Raw genomic sequence first — 17,129 nt, 5'->3', positions numbered from 1 at the left:
TACAGCACCACTACCACATTAGGCCAACATAGCTCAACACGAGCTGAAATCATCACGATGACGACGCAGACAACACAGCAACAGATCCATCTGCCTCCAAGTCCACCTCCATCACCGCCAAATGCAAGGCGAAGGCAACAAAAGAAGAAGAAGAATTCCGATCCATTCCTAGATCTCGACCTCACACCTCCCCATCTTTCACCAGCATCAACTCTAGACTTCGACTGCGATGCGCCTGAAGTGAAAGACTCCCTCGTCACCCAGGTACATCAATCCAACGCAATCATACTCCCTCGTCGTATCTAACAAGCCCACCAGCTATTCGTCACCCCCATCCTCTTCTCATCATTCATCATCTCACTCACCATCATCAACCTCCGCGACCGCGCATACCGCTTCGCAGAGCACAACCCCACCGCCAACACGATGCTATCCTGGGTATCCCCCTCCGCCTGGCTCGACCCAGAACCCTACCAGGACCCCATCGACAGCCGCTGGGAGCACCGCAACGCCGACGGCACGCACGTCGCCCCCAACGCCGTGCTCAACCCCACGCAATCATCCGGCGGCGGCGCCCGGAAGACCCGGTCGTGGCACCTCCGCAAGAAGATCCGCAAGATCACCAAGATGGAAGTCAGCGACGCGTTCGAGATGCGAAAGCGCGTCATCGTCGTCATGGTCTCCCTCTGGATCCTCATGGGCTTCGGCGTCGTCTACAGCGTAAAGTGGACCTGGAACAAGCTATGGTAAGGGGCTCTCCACCTCCCCCCATTCGCTACCATTCCATTCCTTCTCAAGATTATTGTTATAATGATTTTGAACGAGTGAATGAACGAATGAAAAAAAAGAAAGAAGAAAAATGTTCATTTTCGAAAAATTCATACTTACCCTTTTCTGTGTTTTCGACGATTTAAAGGACCCGGCCCATACGCTCCTGCCGAAACTTCTTCTCCAAAATGTTTTCTTCCTCCAAGAAGGACTAATGAATTGAAATGGAATGGAATGGAAAATCTTATAGACTAAGTTGCCTGCAAAAAGAATATCAAGTGGTTTGGGAATTGCGAGGCTTTCAGGGAGCATTGTTTTGCATGTCATACGGAACGGGATAGGATGGGATGGGATGAGTGTCTTTGTCCAAGAGGACAACAGCACACACGCATACACGAATGACTTTACGACGCTGGCGTTTTGGAATTAGTCAAGAAATGGCTTTGATCAGTATCAACATCAGTATCAGTATCACTAATGAATCGACATACTTTCATCCAAGACAGATACAAATTCAAACAAATTCAAAAAGAGAATAAACACCATGCACGCTTCCAATCACCGTGAAGATAACAAACAAGCTCAGAAGACGTCTCATTTCCAGCCCCAAAAAAGGATACAAGATAGAAAGACCACGTTTTCCTTGCGTTCTTGATTCTCTTCGTTAGTACTATCAACACCAAAGTCATATCATGTACATGCAACCCCCACCTCCGTCCTATCTACCACCCTTAAAAAACTCAACACCACTCCTATCCCATCCTACCCTGTTATTTAGACAACGAAATAACAGTCAGAGGCAGGCATATACATACCCCATGTATTTATTATCTGTAGTCTCATAAAACAAAAACATACTGCTATAAAACACTGTCATGGAACTCAAGTTACTCCCTCCTTACTTACCTAGGTACTTAGCTACAAGCCTGCCTGCATAAACATCTTTCACTACTTAGGTACTCTAGGAAGAGGGAAGGGGGAGAGAAGGCAAGGGAGTAGGTTATTCTGAAGACGTCTGACAGATACGGATTGAAAAGGCACTCATGAACAGGGAGATAGATAAGATGGAGACACAGACACACCCATTCCACGCCTTAAGCAACACCACATCACTAGAAGCATCAAAGAAAGGGGGAGAGGGAAGGGGGAAGGGAAGGTTGAGTAGAGTCGAACTAGCAGTGGCGGGGGATTCATGTAGATTTGGGTTTGGATTTGATTTGGATTTGATTTGATTTCATTTATTAATCGATCGAAGAAGAGATCGAATGAAGAGAACCGAAGGGAAGGAAAAATGCTAGATGGGTAATGATGATGGGTTCGTAATGATAATGCCGAAGAAGAAGAGGAAGAAACCACGTCAAACCTCACCTCACCTCCACGAAGAAAAGAAACACACGAATCAGTGAAGAAAGAAGAAGAGTATCAGAAAGAAAAAAATAAGATAACAGAGAAATGCAACATAAAAATGCATATCGATCAATCATGAAGAACCGGAATTTCCTCTCTTGTTCCATCGGCACAAACAACAACAACACTGAACCCAGACCCCCTATTCCCTCCCCATCACTCCCCCGAAATGTGTGTGTGTGTGTGTGTGTGTTGTGTGGGAAAATTGACGTGACACGTCGGGTATCAACCAAGAAGAAACAACCCCCTAGACCCCAGACCCCTAGCACCCCTGATCCTGATATATCGGCCGTGTGTACCCCCTGTTTAAATACTTATCACCTCCGCGATGCTTCCGATCATTGACGTCGTCGTCGTGTCCATGCCTGCTCGCATGTGCTGCGCCGCAGTGGCAGCAGCGTCGTCCAGCTCCAGTCTGATGAAGATGTCGAGGTCGAAGTCTAGTCATGCTTCGGTGGTCGGGGCGAAGAAGAGCACGATCTCCCCGCGGTCGTTCTTCTTCAGGCGCAGACTCTTCCAGAGCTCCTTCTCCTCGTCGATCTTCTCGTCGCCCCGGTCGTAGCGCTCGCGGTGGTACCGCTTGAGTGCCTTGTTGACGCTCATGCCGCGCTCTGAGTCGGGACCCTTGTTGATGAACGACATGAAGAGGTCGGCGCGAGCTTCTTCCTCCGTCTTCACGGGGGCTAGCTCTCCGTTCTTGCGGACGATCAATGCGCCGTTGCCGTTCTCAAGGCCGGGCGACCGAGAGCCGGAGCGGTGATACTCGATGGCCTTGACGGTCTTTGGCTCACGGGTTGGCGAGACTGACGAGGAGTACTGGCGGCGGCGACGACGATCCGAGTCGCGGGGCTTGCGGGCGGAATCGTCACGCCTCTTCTTCGGCTTGATCTTCACCAGCGCGCTGCTGGCCTTGTGCTCCTTCCTCTCCTTGCGCTCGCGGTCCCGGCCGCGTTCCCTCTCCTTCCTCTCTTCTTTCTCGCGTGCGAGCTCTTCCTTCACCTCGGCCTTGCGGTCCTTCTCTTGCTGGAGGTCCCACTCGCGTTGCGCGCGGGCGAAGGCCTTGGAGGGGACCTGTCGCGCGCGCTTCAAGGGGCTGAGTGGGGACGCCTCGACGTAATCGCCAGAGTAGTCAGGTGATGGCGGAAACTCGGGTCGGGCCAGGAGGCGGTTCAGACCCCCAGTCAGGCCAGAGTGGAGCATCGGTGGCGCATCTGACATGATCATCTCTCGTTCCTGCTGCGCGTGTACGAGCGACATGTCGAGCTCGGCCGGGGAATTGCGCTTGCGCTTGCGGTCCGTCTTCTTCGAGACGGTGTCGAGATCCTTGTCGCGTGATTTGGTCCTGGAGTGCTTTGACTTGGGTGCGGGCGTCGTGTAGTCTGGGTTAGGGGCCTGTTCCCTAACGTTGTAGGCCGAGTCGTAGCGTTCGCTGGTGGGGCGGATGGGTTCGTTTCCATACGCGAAGCCGTCGGTCTTGAAGTCGTTATCGTCGTCGTCGGCCACTTGATACTTCATGACGTCCGTGATTGACACCTCCTTGTCCTTCTCCTCGTAGGGCGGCGGTACGCTATCCTCAATCATGTGCGATTCGGGCGCGACTTCCATCCTGGACACCGTAGGGGTCGCCGAGGGGTCAAGGAAATCGAATACATTGACGTCGGGTAGAGCAGCAGGCTCACGATGCTCGTAACCTAAGGATCGAGAGGCAGGAGGGGGAGTGGGTGCGCGTGGAGGAGCGTTGACGACCGCGACCGCGCCAGCGTCTGCGTCGTTGGCATCCTCGACGTACGCATTGCGTGGGACGAGCGCTTGGGAATCGTTCTGCTGGCTGTCTTTTTTTTGGTACTGCGGCGGTTTCTTTTTCTCTTTATAGAGTTTGCCCTGGTACTTTTGGTCTTCGGTGATGCAGCTCTGTGGGGCGATTGTTAGTCGCTGGTGGACGGGACGAATAGCAGATTTTTCCGCCCGCGGAGGTCGACGTGGACAAGATGGAACAACAAATTGTTATACACATTGAGGGAGGTATGGAAGGCGAGGCGGTTGTCGCCATGACGGATATGAGGGGTGAATCGTACCGTATGAGCCTTGTAGCTGTTGCCCTGGAAGTGCACCATGCAGTCTAAGCAGGTGAAGGATGCGCCGTAGCATTGATTGCGATGGCCATCGAGTTTCTTCTTGGTGAGGACATCACCACAGTTCTGTTCGTAAGAGGGACCACTTGTCAGCGCATTGTATACATGGCATTGGGGACCATCCAGGAGGTGCAATGAGGGGGGAAGGGAGTCAAGCGCAAAACAGGGTGGTGCCGTGATAGGCGCTTGGAAGGTAAACAAAAGAAAAAAGAGAGAGAACCTACTTCGCAACTGAAGCTCACCATGCCTGCGGTGTGCTTGAGGATTGGGAATGTTAGGAGAGCGCGGAAAGGAGCGGTGAGTAGAGAGTGAGTTGGCAGGAGGGAAGAGTGACGATATTGAGGGTCGAAACCTCCTGTTAAGGCGAGGGAGGGAGAGAGAGTAGGATGATGCGGCGGGGAGGAGGGATGGTGAGTAGGTGGTAGGGTTGTTAAGGTTTCAAATGTCCTGGTTCTGCTACTGGGAGAGTGACACTGACTGTGAGGGCCAAAGCCAACACGCTCAAACGCGCCAGACCAGGGATTTTCTTCCGTCTCAATCGGGTTTAGCCTCTGTCTCTGTTGTCCCTGACCCTGTCTCTCTCTTAACCTAATACAATACATCCTCATCCTCTTCTCATACCAGCTCCACCAGATACTCTCTAGTTGGGTACTGCGCACTCCGTAGATAGTCACTGAACTGTGTACTCTCTTACACTGCCGCCCGCGCCTCTGCTCGTTCATGCACACTCTCTGCACACTGCACACTGCACACTGCACATACACCCAACCTGCAAGCCTGCAAGATGCGATCTCCCCTCCCTACCCCCCAGTGCAGGGCTAAGAAAGAGTAAGACAAGGAACAAACACCCAAAAATAATCACGCGACAGGTCCAAACACTACGCCAGCGGTCCCGTGTGGACAGTTCGAGCCCGCCATCCACAGCCCTTTGGCAGCCACATGCGCAGGGGGGGACGGATCGACAGGGCAGGGCTCTGCTTGCTCGAACCGCCCACGCGGAGTGCGAGTGTGTCGTCTGAATGGATTGATTGATTGATTGATTGCTTGATTGACCGAATGAGTGATGGATTATTGATGCCTCGTAGTTAGACCGAACGGATTTGATGGACGGACTGGCTGATTGATTGACGGGACTATTGGTTGATCAATCGATGGACTGACTGGTTAATGAGAGTGAACGATGATCAGTTCACAAGAATGAACTGCACGCCACCATCGTTCTTATCTCTTACGAAGACTCCGTACAACCATACGATGACGATGACAGAAGTCTCCATTCCTACGAGATACTTGGATGATTGTCATCATAGCTGATAGATTACTATACGGGACTTGGTCTTGTTATTGTTATGGGCCTCCTTACTCACTTCATCGGATACACTCTACACACTACACACTACTTCGTACTCGTAGAAGCACACGACACGGTATCCAGAGACATTCATGGCGAACAAAACATCCCAGTCCTTAAGTTACGACTAGACTAGACTACGGACAACACAGTACCTAACGTGTCTAACTAAGTACCCTTCCCTGTACCTATGATATGCTGTATGACCTGGTATCCACGCCGACCATATCATTCATTCATCTCACCCATCATCAAGAAATTAGAATTCATGGAAGAATGCGCCCGTCCCGTCGCACCTAGATACACCCCCATCACACAAGGAATTCCTCAACTCATTTCTCCCATCACCCCCCCATCCCTCCATAGAATACACCATAGTTACAACATACCCATCATCACCATCCCCCTCCCCACCAGGCAAATCCCACCCCCTCCGCCCCTCTCGCCTCGTCTCAAAAACTACTGAGACCTGAAACCCGCTGACGGACCCAACCTGACCTATCCAGTTCCAGTCCAGTACGCGCGAGCGTCCCGGACGTCAGCGGGACAAGGCACACAGCACCACAGCACCCACTATTCCGGGTCATCCATCCACTCCCCGCGCAGCTGCATGGAATGTATGCACACCCAGGTACGCGAAGGCGAGGCGACGACTAACTACCTCAGCGCGTCGAGTAGAGTTGCGTCGCGCGCCAGGAAGCTAATACTTTGGACTAATCGGGTTACTGGTAAGCTACCTGAGCGATGGATTGGCTGGCCCTATTGGGCGTCGCACAGTGCCTCAATCTCCGCTGCGTTCGGCGGGGGCTGAGAGGTACGTAGATAGATACATGGCGTGCGCCTCTTGGGAACATGCGGGTCTGTCTTTTGGGGAGTATGCATGTGCGATTGGGGTTTGGACTTGGGATTGTTTGCCGTGTTTGTGAGTCTTGATGATATTATCCCGTTCTGCCTTCTTGAGCTTTTTTGCTTTTTTCCCTGGGCTTGCATTGAATTGGATTGGAGTCCAAGGGGAGGGAGACGGGGACGGGGACGGCAAGCCATGATGATGAATGTCTATACTCGGTTTGGATCCGGTGGGAGCGTCTCCGCGTCTTTGGGGTGCGCCGCCGCCGCCGCGACGTCTTACAGCTCGTACGCTTGATATGAAAAAGGTGGCGCCTCCAACAATCCGGGGTTCTACATCCACCATTTTTACTAGGTACCGGGTAGGTAATTGTTGTTTACAGAGGAGAGGGATTCTCTTCTTTCCCCCAGCTTCCATGATCCCGAAATGCTAGTGCAAACACAAAAACACCTATCTATTTACATACAAACCTACATGTCTATCTAGGTAGTTCCCCAAAACACCTACAACAAGCTCCCAGAACCCTTGCCCTTCGCACCACCCTCCCCTTCCCCCTCCTCATCCCCGCACCCGCAATCGTACGCGTCGCCGATGTTCTCGCAGTTGAACTCGGGCTTGTGAAGCCTCTTGTTCACAATGTTGTGCACCATGCAGCCCCACATGGCCGCCGCCGAGCGCGACGACACCTGCGGGGGATACTTTTCCAGCACCGTCGAGAAGTGCTCGGCGCACTCTCCGCTGCGAAGATGGTTAGCTTTCTGTGTGTCGTTCTTACTTCCTCGTCCTAATCTTAGCCATGTTCGTCTACGACCGTGTCCGCGCCCATGTCCATGTCTACGGTATTTCTTTTTCTTTTCTTTTTTCGTTTCCTTGTCTGTGTCTACGGGGGAGGGGTGGGTTTTCAGCTCGCGAGCGAGTGAGCGCGCGCGGCGTGGCGTACGTGGATGTACGTTCATACGTACCATGGGTATAATCGCTGGAACAGATGCACATACGAGCGCAGCGCTTCCTTCTCGTCATCGGTGGGCTTCTCGGGGAAGCGAGCGAAGGTCGTGTGCAGGACTTTCCAAGCTGCCCGGCCTAGTTCTGCCCTGTAGAAATGCGCGAGAAAAGCAAATGTCAGCCTCAAATGTTGTTCATTGGTTTTGCGTTGCGTTGCGTTCGGCAGTTCGAGAGGGGGGTTTGGGGAGGGTGATGGATCGTGTTTGTAGGTTTGCGATGTTGACGTACTTGACTGTCTCGTTTCCTAGCTTTGGGGCTATTGCGTGCCCGCTTAGGAGGGGTCCATTGTTCTTCGCTGTGCTGCTGTCTTTGCCTGTCCGTACTGGCACTGGCGGTGGCGGTTGCGCGAACGATGCGATGTAGAGGATGGAGATAAAGCCGGTGACGAGGACGGCGAGAAGGAGGATCCGGTGGCCAGCACGAGTGGAAAACATTATTGTCGAGGTAGGTGGATGCTTAGACGATGCTCATGGGCGAAACAACAAGGGAGAGTGGTTTCGCGATGGCACTGGTGCGTCTCAATGGTGTGATGTTTCCCGTATACACGAGGTGGACGGACATGAAGCTCGTCGGTGATGGTTAATTCTCTCAATAGGGCTCGCCAAGACCTGCCCCATGGCTCGCGTAGAATTGCCCTCGGGAGTCCCACTCGACCAACCACAAGTAGCTGCCGCCGTCATTTGTGACCGGTGAGAATGCATGAGGTGCCTAGATGGAAGTACCTACTGTAGGTACACGATGAATGGACGAATGGCTATGGAAGCAATTGGTCATCGTGTCCCTGCAACGTCAGAGCCGCTACGAGGTACGAGGTATTGTCAGCAACAAGTCGAGTCAATCGTCACTCAACACGAGCATATATGTTGGACGGCGAATGCCGGCGTGCCCTCCGCCGCGCACCGACCGATATCGCTGGTCGGCTGGTGGGCGGGCTCGTCACGGGCTCAATACGACATCACTAAGCTTCGAATTTCGAGTCTACATAATTCGTCGAGCAACGGTCGAGCTGTTGTCCCAAAAACCACACCAAGCCTCCTAACTAAACACATAATACCAAAACAACCCGAATACAACGATGGCCGCCTACCCTCCTCCTCCCGTCAATACCATTGGTGCGTACAAGTGCCTGTTTCAAAATGCCATTGACTACGGACTTTGCTAATCTAGCCCGGTTAGACTGGAACAATGTTGGCTTCAAGATCCGCGAAGGTAAGTCCGTTGACGATGAACGGCATTGGTGTCATTTCAGGGAATGTTTTCGAAATCCGGAAATTTTCTAGAAGAGCTATTGCATTGACTCTTTTGTAAAAATATCTCGGAGAGGAGATTGCGAACTCCATGCACATCATCAAGTGTCCTCCCAGGATTCGAGAAAATGTTCCGAACGTGTCATCATTCCATCTCGAACGGGTCCTAACCTCATGAACAGTCGCCGGCCACGTCGAGTCCACCTACTCGAAACAGACAGGAAAATGGACGGCCCCGACCTTCGTCGAGGACCCCTTCCTGCGCATCCACGGAATGGCACCAGGTCTCAACTACGGCCAGCAATGCTACGAGGGCATGAAGGCGTTCCGTGCTCCCGACGGCAACATCAACATCTTCAGGCCCAACAAGAATGCCGAGCGCATGCAGCACTCCGCGTCCTTCATCTCCATCCCCGAGGTCCCCACCGAGCACTTCCTCGAGTGCTGCAAGCTCGCCGTTGGCATGAACGCCGCCTACGTCCCTCCCCATGAGACCGGCGCCGCCATGTACATCCGCCCGCTCCTGTTCGGCAGCTCAGCACAGCTGGGCCTCAACCCTCCCGAGGAGTATACCTTCGTCGTGTACGTCATCCCCACTGGTGTCTACCACGGCACGCACCCTGTGGATGCGTTGATTCTCGAGGACTTCGATCGTGCTGCCCCAGAGGGTACCGGATCGGCCAAGGTGGGTGGTAACTACGCGCCTGTCCTCAGGTGGAGCGAGAAAGCTCACAAGGACGGCTACGGCATCACCCTTCATCTGGACAGCAAGACGCGATCGGTGATCGACGAGTTCTCGACCTCTGCTTTCATCGGCGTGAAGAAGGATGGCGGCAAGGTCAAGCTCGTCGCTTCGAACAGCAAGAACGTCATTCAGAGTGTGACCGCCGACAGCATCTTGCGGATTGGAGAGTCTCTCGGCTGGGAGACCGAGTCTCGTGAGGTATGTTGATGTCGAATTGTGCGCTCTTTAATGGAAATTTTCGAGGCTAATGGCGATGTAGATTCCCTACACCGAGTTGAGCAGCTTCTCTGAGGTGTTGGCTGCTGGTACCGCGGCCGCCCTCGTGCCCATCAGGTCCATCACGTACACCTCCAAGAACGAGAAGTTCGCCTACAAGGAGGCTGCTGAGGAGCCCGGCCCGGCCTGTGTCAAGCTTCTGAGCACCCTCAAGGGTCTTCAGCAGGGCAAGATCCAGGACAGCTTCGGGTGGCTGTTCAACGTCGAGAAGCCCAAGCAGTGGGGTGTGACCAAGGGAAAGGCTGCTGACGAGGAGAACGTTGACGAGCTTCCATAAATATGCATTGCTATATGTAAAGGAATAAAAAGAAGGCAACGACTATTTTGGCAGATCTGTCTATATTGGCTACGAAAAAAGGATGGTAATGTGCAGAGGGTTTTGGCTAGACCTTTGCATTCCCCTCAAAAGCGATCAACGACACCCCCCAAAAACCCAGAACTCAAAAATTAGATTTAGATGCAACAGCGCACATCTAGTAAAGTCAAAAAGAAAAAGGCAATGAGATATGAATCGATACATGAGCACTGCTATATCTTCAAAAACACTTTGTGAAACGATGTGCCGTATCAGGTAGACTACATTTGCCATTGACCAATGAAAGGCGGGGTTGTTGTGTGATGAGAGAAGGAATGCCCAGATAAAAGGCGGCAGGCAACGTCATCACATCGAATGGGCGTCTCCCGAGTCCCTCCTCCCCCAGGCGCTTCCATACGTAGCGGCCCCTCGTCTCCTCCGCCTCCCCTCGTCTCCAAGAGTCCCAAGAAGTCCCGGCCCCTCCAATGTTCCGGTCCCATTCCATAAGACTACAGCCTACGGAGAATGTACATACTGTGTAGTATAGTACAGGATAATAAGTTGATAGTACTGTGTACACTGTATATGTGACTGGATCGGTCTTAGTGCAGGACATTGAATAGATCCAGTCCATCTCTCATTCTCGTACTACCTCATACTACCCTCGTACTAACACTACCACAACTACCACCACTCTCTACCCGGTAGGAGGTACGCACACATTTTCTCTACCGACATCACCAGCCTTGTTTTCTGTCAGTACTACCCCCTCGCACCTCGTTCTTCCCTGCATCTTCTTCTCTTGTACCACCAAACTTTCCTACCATCGTAGCACCAAACACTCACAGGACAAGAAACGTACTACCCTCGCTCTCCATCCCGCTGCCTCGGCCGACATAACATGCCCTCAGTCTCCCGCCTTGGGGACAAACTCGACAGAGTGCGCCGACATTTCGGTGACAGTCTAAGCCCTGACGATGCCTACTTGAGTTGTAAGTCGCGCGGTTTCTCTCCAAATACCACTTCTGAACATAGGCTAACACGTTGTTCGCATTCTAGACTTTGATATCCGGTGTGAGTACGCTTCACCATCGCTTTTCCTGTCCTCGGACGCTCCCGCAAGCCGTTCAACGCGACCGCGAATTTCGTAGACCATACACTAAGGAAACATACCAGTACTTCGAGAAGATGTCGACTCTATCAAACATGACTGGCTAACAGACAACGTGAGCCTTCTACATTGTCCCACCCTCCTAGATTAAACTAACAAACCCCCAGGCAATCGCATTCTGGGAAGAGTAAACCTCACCACCCACCCTCTACCCTCCCCATTCACACGTACTCACAAACGGAACCCAGATACCTCGAACGCGAAGAGCTGTCCCAATTCCCCAAAGCCCAGATCGTGCTCCTACGCCCAAGCATGTCCTTCATGCTAATGAACACACCCGACCCGCTCACTCTCCGCGAAGCGCTCCCCAATTTCTCGCGAACGACGCACATCTTCCTGCCGGTCAACGACAACCGCGACGTGTCGCGCGCAGAGGGCGGATCGCACTGGTCGCTGCTGCTCGTCAGCGTGATCGACGGCGTGTCGTTCCACTACGACAGCCTTGCGCCGGCGAACGACGCCGAGGCGCGCTCGACGAGCCAGAAGCTGGAGATTCTGCTGGGCAAGCGGCTGCGGTTCATACACCTCGAGGATGCGCCGCAGCAGGAGAACGGGAGCGATTGCGGCGTGTTTGTGTGTTTGCTGATGAAGCATCTGCTGCTGAAGAGGCTGCTCCGCGCGGACGCGAGCAAGAAGATTAGTATGAGTATGCGGGATCAGCATGTCAATGCGTACGACGGCCGGAAGGCGATGTTGAGGATCATCGAGGAGAAGAGGAAGGAAGGGGAGCGGAGAAGATCGTGAGGAATATCTCATGTCACGATATATGAATTTTACCCGACTGACTTGAACTCAGACGAAGCGGCTCGCCTTTCCGACCATCGTCCGCGAAATCAAAGAGCCCGCCGCGCATAGGCGAAGAGAACGAAAGCCTCAAAAGTCCGCAATAGACTTATCAGTCTACATACACCTCTTGAAGTCGCATTTTCACCAGCAGCATCATCAGCAGGAGCAAATATACCACCCAGGCACCAAAACTTCTCGTCATCTTCGTCAACACGCAGGATGCGTACCTAGAAGAACCACGCGCGTCCCTCTACCTCCTCCGCCCGGCTCTAACTGTCTGTCTATCTACCTACCTAGCTAGACGACCGGGATAGAACCTCTAGGATCGCCCCCTCGCCCCCCTCCCATCGTATTCAGATCCACCCTGCATCCGCGCGGAAGGAAACTATGGGGCTGTAATCACGGGCGATCATACACAAACTTTTTGGCCACATCATCATCATCATCATCTTCTTCTTCTTCTTCTCTTCCTCCTCCTTTTTTGAACACGATATACACGATACGCACGTCTTACGATTCCCCTGAGTCTCCACCCCTTTTCCCTTCCTTTTCCGTTTTCTCTTCAAGGTCTTTTTTCTTCACTTTTTTTTTATGACGGGTTCAACGGCACGTGGTAGATATATGTTCATGGCGTGTAGATATTCCCACAAATCTTACAATTTTTCCAAAAGGATTGCTATCTCTGTTCGAACCTTGGATGATTTCACGTGAATCAAATGAAGTTCAGTCATACCAGTATAGTATACTGTCTGCGGTTTTTTCATTTTCACTCGACTTCAATTATGTATGAGGATGGGGATGGGGATGGGGGTGGGGACGTTCTCATTGTAGTCTGGAGGTCTCAATCGTCATCATTGTATTATCATCGATTCGTCGTTCATTAATTAGTCTATATGTGTCTACTGTGCGTGCACGCCTGTGTGTGCGTGTGCGGTAATGGTTGCCAGCGAATATGCCGCTGACAGCCCTGTGAATGAAGGTATAGGTCCGCCTGTTGTAATGTATACTACAATGTATACTACAGGTTATAACACAACGCCGTGAAACATGATAATTCCCTCCCACCGCCCAGTCGATGAGTCCTAGGCCTCCCACCGAAAATCAAGACGCCGATAAAGTGGATGGTAATCGTAGTAATCCGTAGATGAAAAAGGTTCCGAAGACTTGGTTTGGAAAGTGATATGCAACCGCTTGAGGTCGTTAGAGACAATTATTCGTGTAATGCAAACAACGATGAACGCCGTTGGACATGATTTCCATCCACCCACCCTTTTCCGTTTCTCCCTTTCTCCTGTCGCCTTCCCTATGCATTAGTATTCCTTGTAACTCCTCAAATAGCAACAATCCTTTAATTGATCTCATGCGATTTTCTTTTGCCGATGGTAGCTCGGTCTGAACGTGGCCCCGCTACCTCACTAGCAGACCTCGAACGACGTCTCTCCTCGCGGAGAGATTCGGCAACCCTCTGGAACTCGCTCTGCATACTGGCCCTCCTGTTGTTGATGTCGTCGAGTATCTTGACCACTTCCTCCTCATTGCGCTCACTGAAGTCACTTACGAGCTGCTCGCCATCCCTGTTAAACGTATCGACAATATCTGTCACGGCCGTCTCGTGGTCCACAATGTGCCTCATGACGCGACGAGAGACACGGAAGAGTTGCTTCTCTAGAGCAAGTTGGTGCGGTTGCAGACTTTCTTCCCACTTGAGCTCTTCCGCCTCTTCGGTCGGAAGTGAAGAGTCAGACCTGGGGCCGGCTTCCTCGGCAGATGTAGAGCTTCCTCTACTGCAACCACCCTCGGAGGGCGGCGATGACGTTATGTGCACTGGCAGTAGATCATCGTCATCTGCAACCAGGGTGTCATCGGCAGCAAAGTCGTCATCCTCTCTGTCCGGTACATCTGCTTCTCGAGGCTTCTGAACCATCTGTAGTGGCTGTCGGGTTTTCCGATTCAGGCTATCCTGAACCTTCGATACTGACGTTGATAGTCCTGATCGGTTGTCCCTTGGTTGAGGACGAGCATTTCCACGAGAAAATCGAACAGGAGAACGTTCGTGGATTGTAGGCGAGGGCACATTGATGCCGATATGTTCAGAACGCTTTTTTCTAATACTCAAAGGCGTGTGATGCGGTTCATCAGCGTCAAGGACAATAACCTCTGCTTCTGTAGTGGCTTTCACAGATGTGTGTTGTGTTTCGGCCAAGCCAGCTGTCAACTTTCGTGTAAACAGGGAATTTGCTGTGCTCATGCCTGATTTACTGAAAGGGTCTCTTTTAGCCATCTCGAAATCCCCCATTCTCCTCTCAGCATCCACTTCCCTTTCATCAGAATATCCAGAAATAGCTCGCGAGGGTGCGGTTGGTGGGGCGGGCAACGGTTTGCTGTTGCTCGACAGCACCTGTACGGCGTCTGAACCACTTGACGGGAGCCACCGTGAGATATTCTGGATTGGAGTCCGAGTATGTCGCCCCTCCATTAAACCTTTTCCTTGAGATCCAAAATGTGGATTAGAGATCAACTTGTTTGACCCATACATCGCTGCAGCCACGTCGTTGTATGAGTCTTTCTTTGCACAACTTGCCGAATTCCGTTGTGATTTATTCCGATCACCACAGGGGCTTTCTGGGTCATCCACAATCCGCGATGGAGCAGTTGAGGATGGTTGATGCGTGAGCTCTGCACTTTTAGCAACATCTCCGATTCCATCGCTACCACTGAAAGTCCTTCGATACCGTGGTGTTGCAGGAGGGGGCATGTCAGTATTGCTTCTACGCAATGATGTCTTTACTTCTGCATTCGGCAAGGGCGAGCTAGGAATACGGGGCAAGGGTTCTGCAGGCAGTGCAATATTTAGTGGTGCAGGCGATAATACCAATGGCTGTAAGAAATCAGCGTCTTGTTCCTGCATTGCCGCATGGTCCTCGAGCGGCGTTTGACTTCCTTCATTCAACCTGTTCAAGACACTGGTTTCCCGATTGAGCGTGTTGGACACCAGTGATGTTGTAGGCGCTTGAACAACCGGAGATGGTGAGCTGGGGAACATGACAGATCCTGCTAAGTCATTCAAGAGTTGATCGTGCCCTTCCATGCTGTCCCCGATTACAAGATTGGAAAGGACAGAGTGTTTAGTAGGCGAAATCGAGTGTAGTCCGGACCCAGGTTTTTGTGTCTTGCTAATCCTAGTTCTCTTCGTAGATTTGGAGCTAGTCGCCGGCTTGGTGATCCTTGTATTCTTCTGAACCTTCTTGAACGAGAAAGAGCCATGTTCTTTTGGTACGACAAAGTCAGGGTCGATCGCCTGAGGATCTGATGTTTCTCCTTCATCATAATTGACCCGCTTAGCGGCTCGTAAGCCGCGACGTCCGGTCCTCTCTTGAGGATGCCTGGAGGATGTCGAAGCAAGCATTTTGCGAGAGTGTTGGTCGCCCGCCTCAGATTTAGGCTTCGTGTTCCTTGGTTGGTCTTTTGTTTTGACGGTACTCGTGTGCACAGAGTCCGTCACTACATCTTCATCTTCAGAGTCAATAACTTGCCGAAGCTCAGCTGGCGTAGCGCTTGCTGTTCCGGTTTTTTCCTTTCTGTTAACGAGCTTTCGAGCAGTGGTTTCTTTAGTCTTGCTGACACTCGGGCCCCTGAGGCGTTTTCTAGGTGGGCTTTTGGGTTTGGGGTGGTCGGGAGGGACGTCGAAATCGTCGAATGCAGCTTCGAGACTACGTTTTCTTGTGCTTGTGCTGGCTTTTGCAGTCTTCGTCTTTTTTACTTTGGGTAGTGCACCAGCGGCTGGAGCTTTTTGAGCTTTGGTACTGACGTGGCTTGACAAATCCTTTGATGCATGACCGTTATTGCGCTTGTTACTGTCTGCTATCTTCTCGGATCTATGAGTTTGTGTTGCCGCCAATGTGGCATCCATAAATGTAGAAGAGTCGCCAATTTGATCATCTTCCAGCTGTGGGGACTCGGCGCCCAAGCGTAAAACTCGAGTACTACGCATTCGATACGTACTTGCGCGTTGGTGGGTGACATTGGCATTAGTAGGTCGGATGTCCTCAATAATACGTTGGACGTATTTGGCATCATCAAGGCTTTTGAGCATGATCACAAACTCAGTGGTATGGTGCTCCACTCCATTGACCGAATATGCATAATGCGCCGAGTCGAAAGATATCACAACGTCCCACGGTTCTTGGGGGATCTGTCGGTCTTGTGAATCGTACAGTCGCCCTTGTCTTAGGCTTGTTCCATGTATACCAGATACGGAGATATCGGTGAAACTCGAAGGTACCATCAGATCATTGGAGGTTACGATAGTGAGTTTCTCATCTTGTACAAGGCCAAAGAGCACCAGGGATTGCGAAGTTGCCGATTGAAAACCGTCGGCGCTACTGATGACAACAGGGTAGAAGATGTCGTACTGATTCGAGGCTTTTGTCACCTTCAGGTCGTGTAGTGTGTCAAGGAACCTTTCCAGCTTTCCCATCCATTCATGGCCAGAAGAATCCGGGAAATTGCGCACACTGTTCGGTATCTTGTCGGATGGCCAGAAGCTTTCATAGTGAAGTCGATGCTGCATAGCGTGCTTCATGATAATGCAAGCGATGACTCTGGCTTCCGCTAACTCGTCACTCAGGAGAATCTCGCCCAATCCATTGAGTTGTTTTGGGTGCTCCTTTAGGTGAGAAACCGCATGTGTAGAAGAATTAATGAGCTTGCAGAGAACAATACCGATCCAGCGGCGTTTGCTTGCTGAGGCGGAACTATCCTGGAATGCCTGCAGGTATTTGTCTACGGTGGACCCCAGCCCGTAGTCATTGCCGATACCTGCAAGCTGTTGTGCAAATGCAAGAAGCTCGTGCTGTGTTTTGTGCGCGGATGTTGCCAGGAGCGCGTCGAGCTCCTTTGCAGACATGGTTCATTGACATCTCATGAAGGAAATTTAGAAAGAGAAAAATCACGAAGGAATGACTTGAAGTGAAGTGAAATTTAGAGAGAAGAAGTTGGAGAGGTCATTAGGGTTGAATTGAGGACAGGAAAGGTGAGGGCATGTATTTCAAAATGACGTTTGTGGTAGGTGGTACGCGAAGCGCATCGACGCGTTTGATCGC

At 51.8% G+C, this 17,129-nt stretch overlaps 6 protein-coding genes across 6 annotated transcripts; 3 read left to right on the top strand and 3 right to left on the bottom strand.

Annotated features, from left to right (window-relative positions):
- Positions 1 to 57: 57 nt before the first annotated feature.
- BU24DRAFT_408920 (uncharacterized protein) lies at positions 58 to 750 on the top strand (the record flags this gene model as incomplete). The annotated part of the gene is made up of 2 exons (XM_033525888.1): positions 58 to 264; positions 319 to 750. The coding sequence occupies 2 exons, from the start codon at positions 58 to 60 to the stop codon at positions 748 to 750; spliced, it is 639 nt and encodes a 212-aa protein (XP_033384064.1).
- Positions 751 to 2,619: 1,869 nt separating this feature from the next.
- BU24DRAFT_461957 (uncharacterized protein) lies at positions 2,620 to 4,289 on the bottom strand (the record flags this gene model as incomplete). Its single annotated transcript, XM_033531941.1, has 2 exons — positions 2,620 to 4,086; positions 4,251 to 4,289. 2 exons carry the CDS (start codon positions 4,287 to 4,289, stop codon positions 2,620 to 2,622), a joined length of 1,506 nt encoding a protein of 501 aa, XP_033384063.1.
- Positions 4,290 to 6,842: 2,553 nt separating this feature from the next.
- Positions 6,843 to 8,101, bottom strand: BU24DRAFT_184111 (uncharacterized protein). Its single transcript, XM_033521649.1, has 4 exons — positions 7,736 to 8,101; positions 7,468 to 7,596; positions 7,076 to 7,243; positions 6,843 to 7,047 (listed from the first exon to the last, which is right to left on the bottom strand). Exons 1-4 carry the CDS (start codon positions 7,939 to 7,941, stop codon positions 6,984 to 6,986), a joined length of 567 nt encoding a protein of 188 aa, XP_033384062.1. The 5' UTR covers positions 7,942 to 8,101; the 3' UTR covers positions 6,843 to 6,983.
- A 305-nt stretch (positions 8,102 to 8,406) lies between these two features.
- On the top strand, positions 8,407 to 10,303 carry BU24DRAFT_422034 (branched-chain amino acid aminotransferase II). The gene is made up of 4 exons (XM_033527878.1): positions 8,407 to 8,619; positions 8,684 to 8,716; positions 8,937 to 9,697; positions 9,759 to 10,303. Exons 1-4 carry the CDS (start codon positions 8,583 to 8,585, stop codon positions 10,050 to 10,052), a joined length of 1,125 nt encoding a protein of 374 aa, XP_033384061.1. The 5' UTR covers positions 8,407 to 8,582; the 3' UTR covers positions 10,053 to 10,303.
- Positions 10,304 to 10,971: 668 nt separating this feature from the next.
- BU24DRAFT_408916 (Ulp1 protease family protein) lies at positions 10,972 to 11,985 on the top strand (the record flags this gene model as incomplete). The annotated part of the gene is made up of 5 exons (XM_033525887.1): positions 10,972 to 11,062; positions 11,130 to 11,144; positions 11,247 to 11,296; positions 11,349 to 11,368; positions 11,430 to 11,985. The coding sequence occupies 5 exons, from the start codon at positions 10,972 to 10,974 to the stop codon at positions 11,983 to 11,985; spliced, it is 732 nt and encodes a 243-aa protein (XP_033384060.1).
- Positions 11,986 to 12,905: 920 nt separating this feature from the next.
- On the bottom strand, positions 12,906 to 17,067 carry BU24DRAFT_422032 (uncharacterized protein). The gene has a single exon (XM_033527877.1). It carries the CDS (start codon positions 16,931 to 16,933, stop codon positions 13,376 to 13,378), a length of 3,558 nt encoding a protein of 1,185 aa, XP_033384059.1. The 5' UTR covers positions 16,934 to 17,067; the 3' UTR covers positions 12,906 to 13,375.
- Positions 17,068 to 17,129: the final 62 nt, after the last annotated feature.

This window comes from Aaosphaeria arxii (genome assembly GCF_010015735.1).
Source record: "Aaosphaeria arxii CBS 175.79 unplaced genomic scaffold BU24scaffold_4, whole genome shotgun sequence".
NCBI classification, from domain to species: domain Eukaryota; kingdom Fungi; phylum Ascomycota; class Dothideomycetes; order Pleosporales; genus Aaosphaeria; species Aaosphaeria arxii.
Note: the sequence above shows the minus strand (reverse complement) of the source record. Positions and strands in the feature narration are given on the sequence as shown.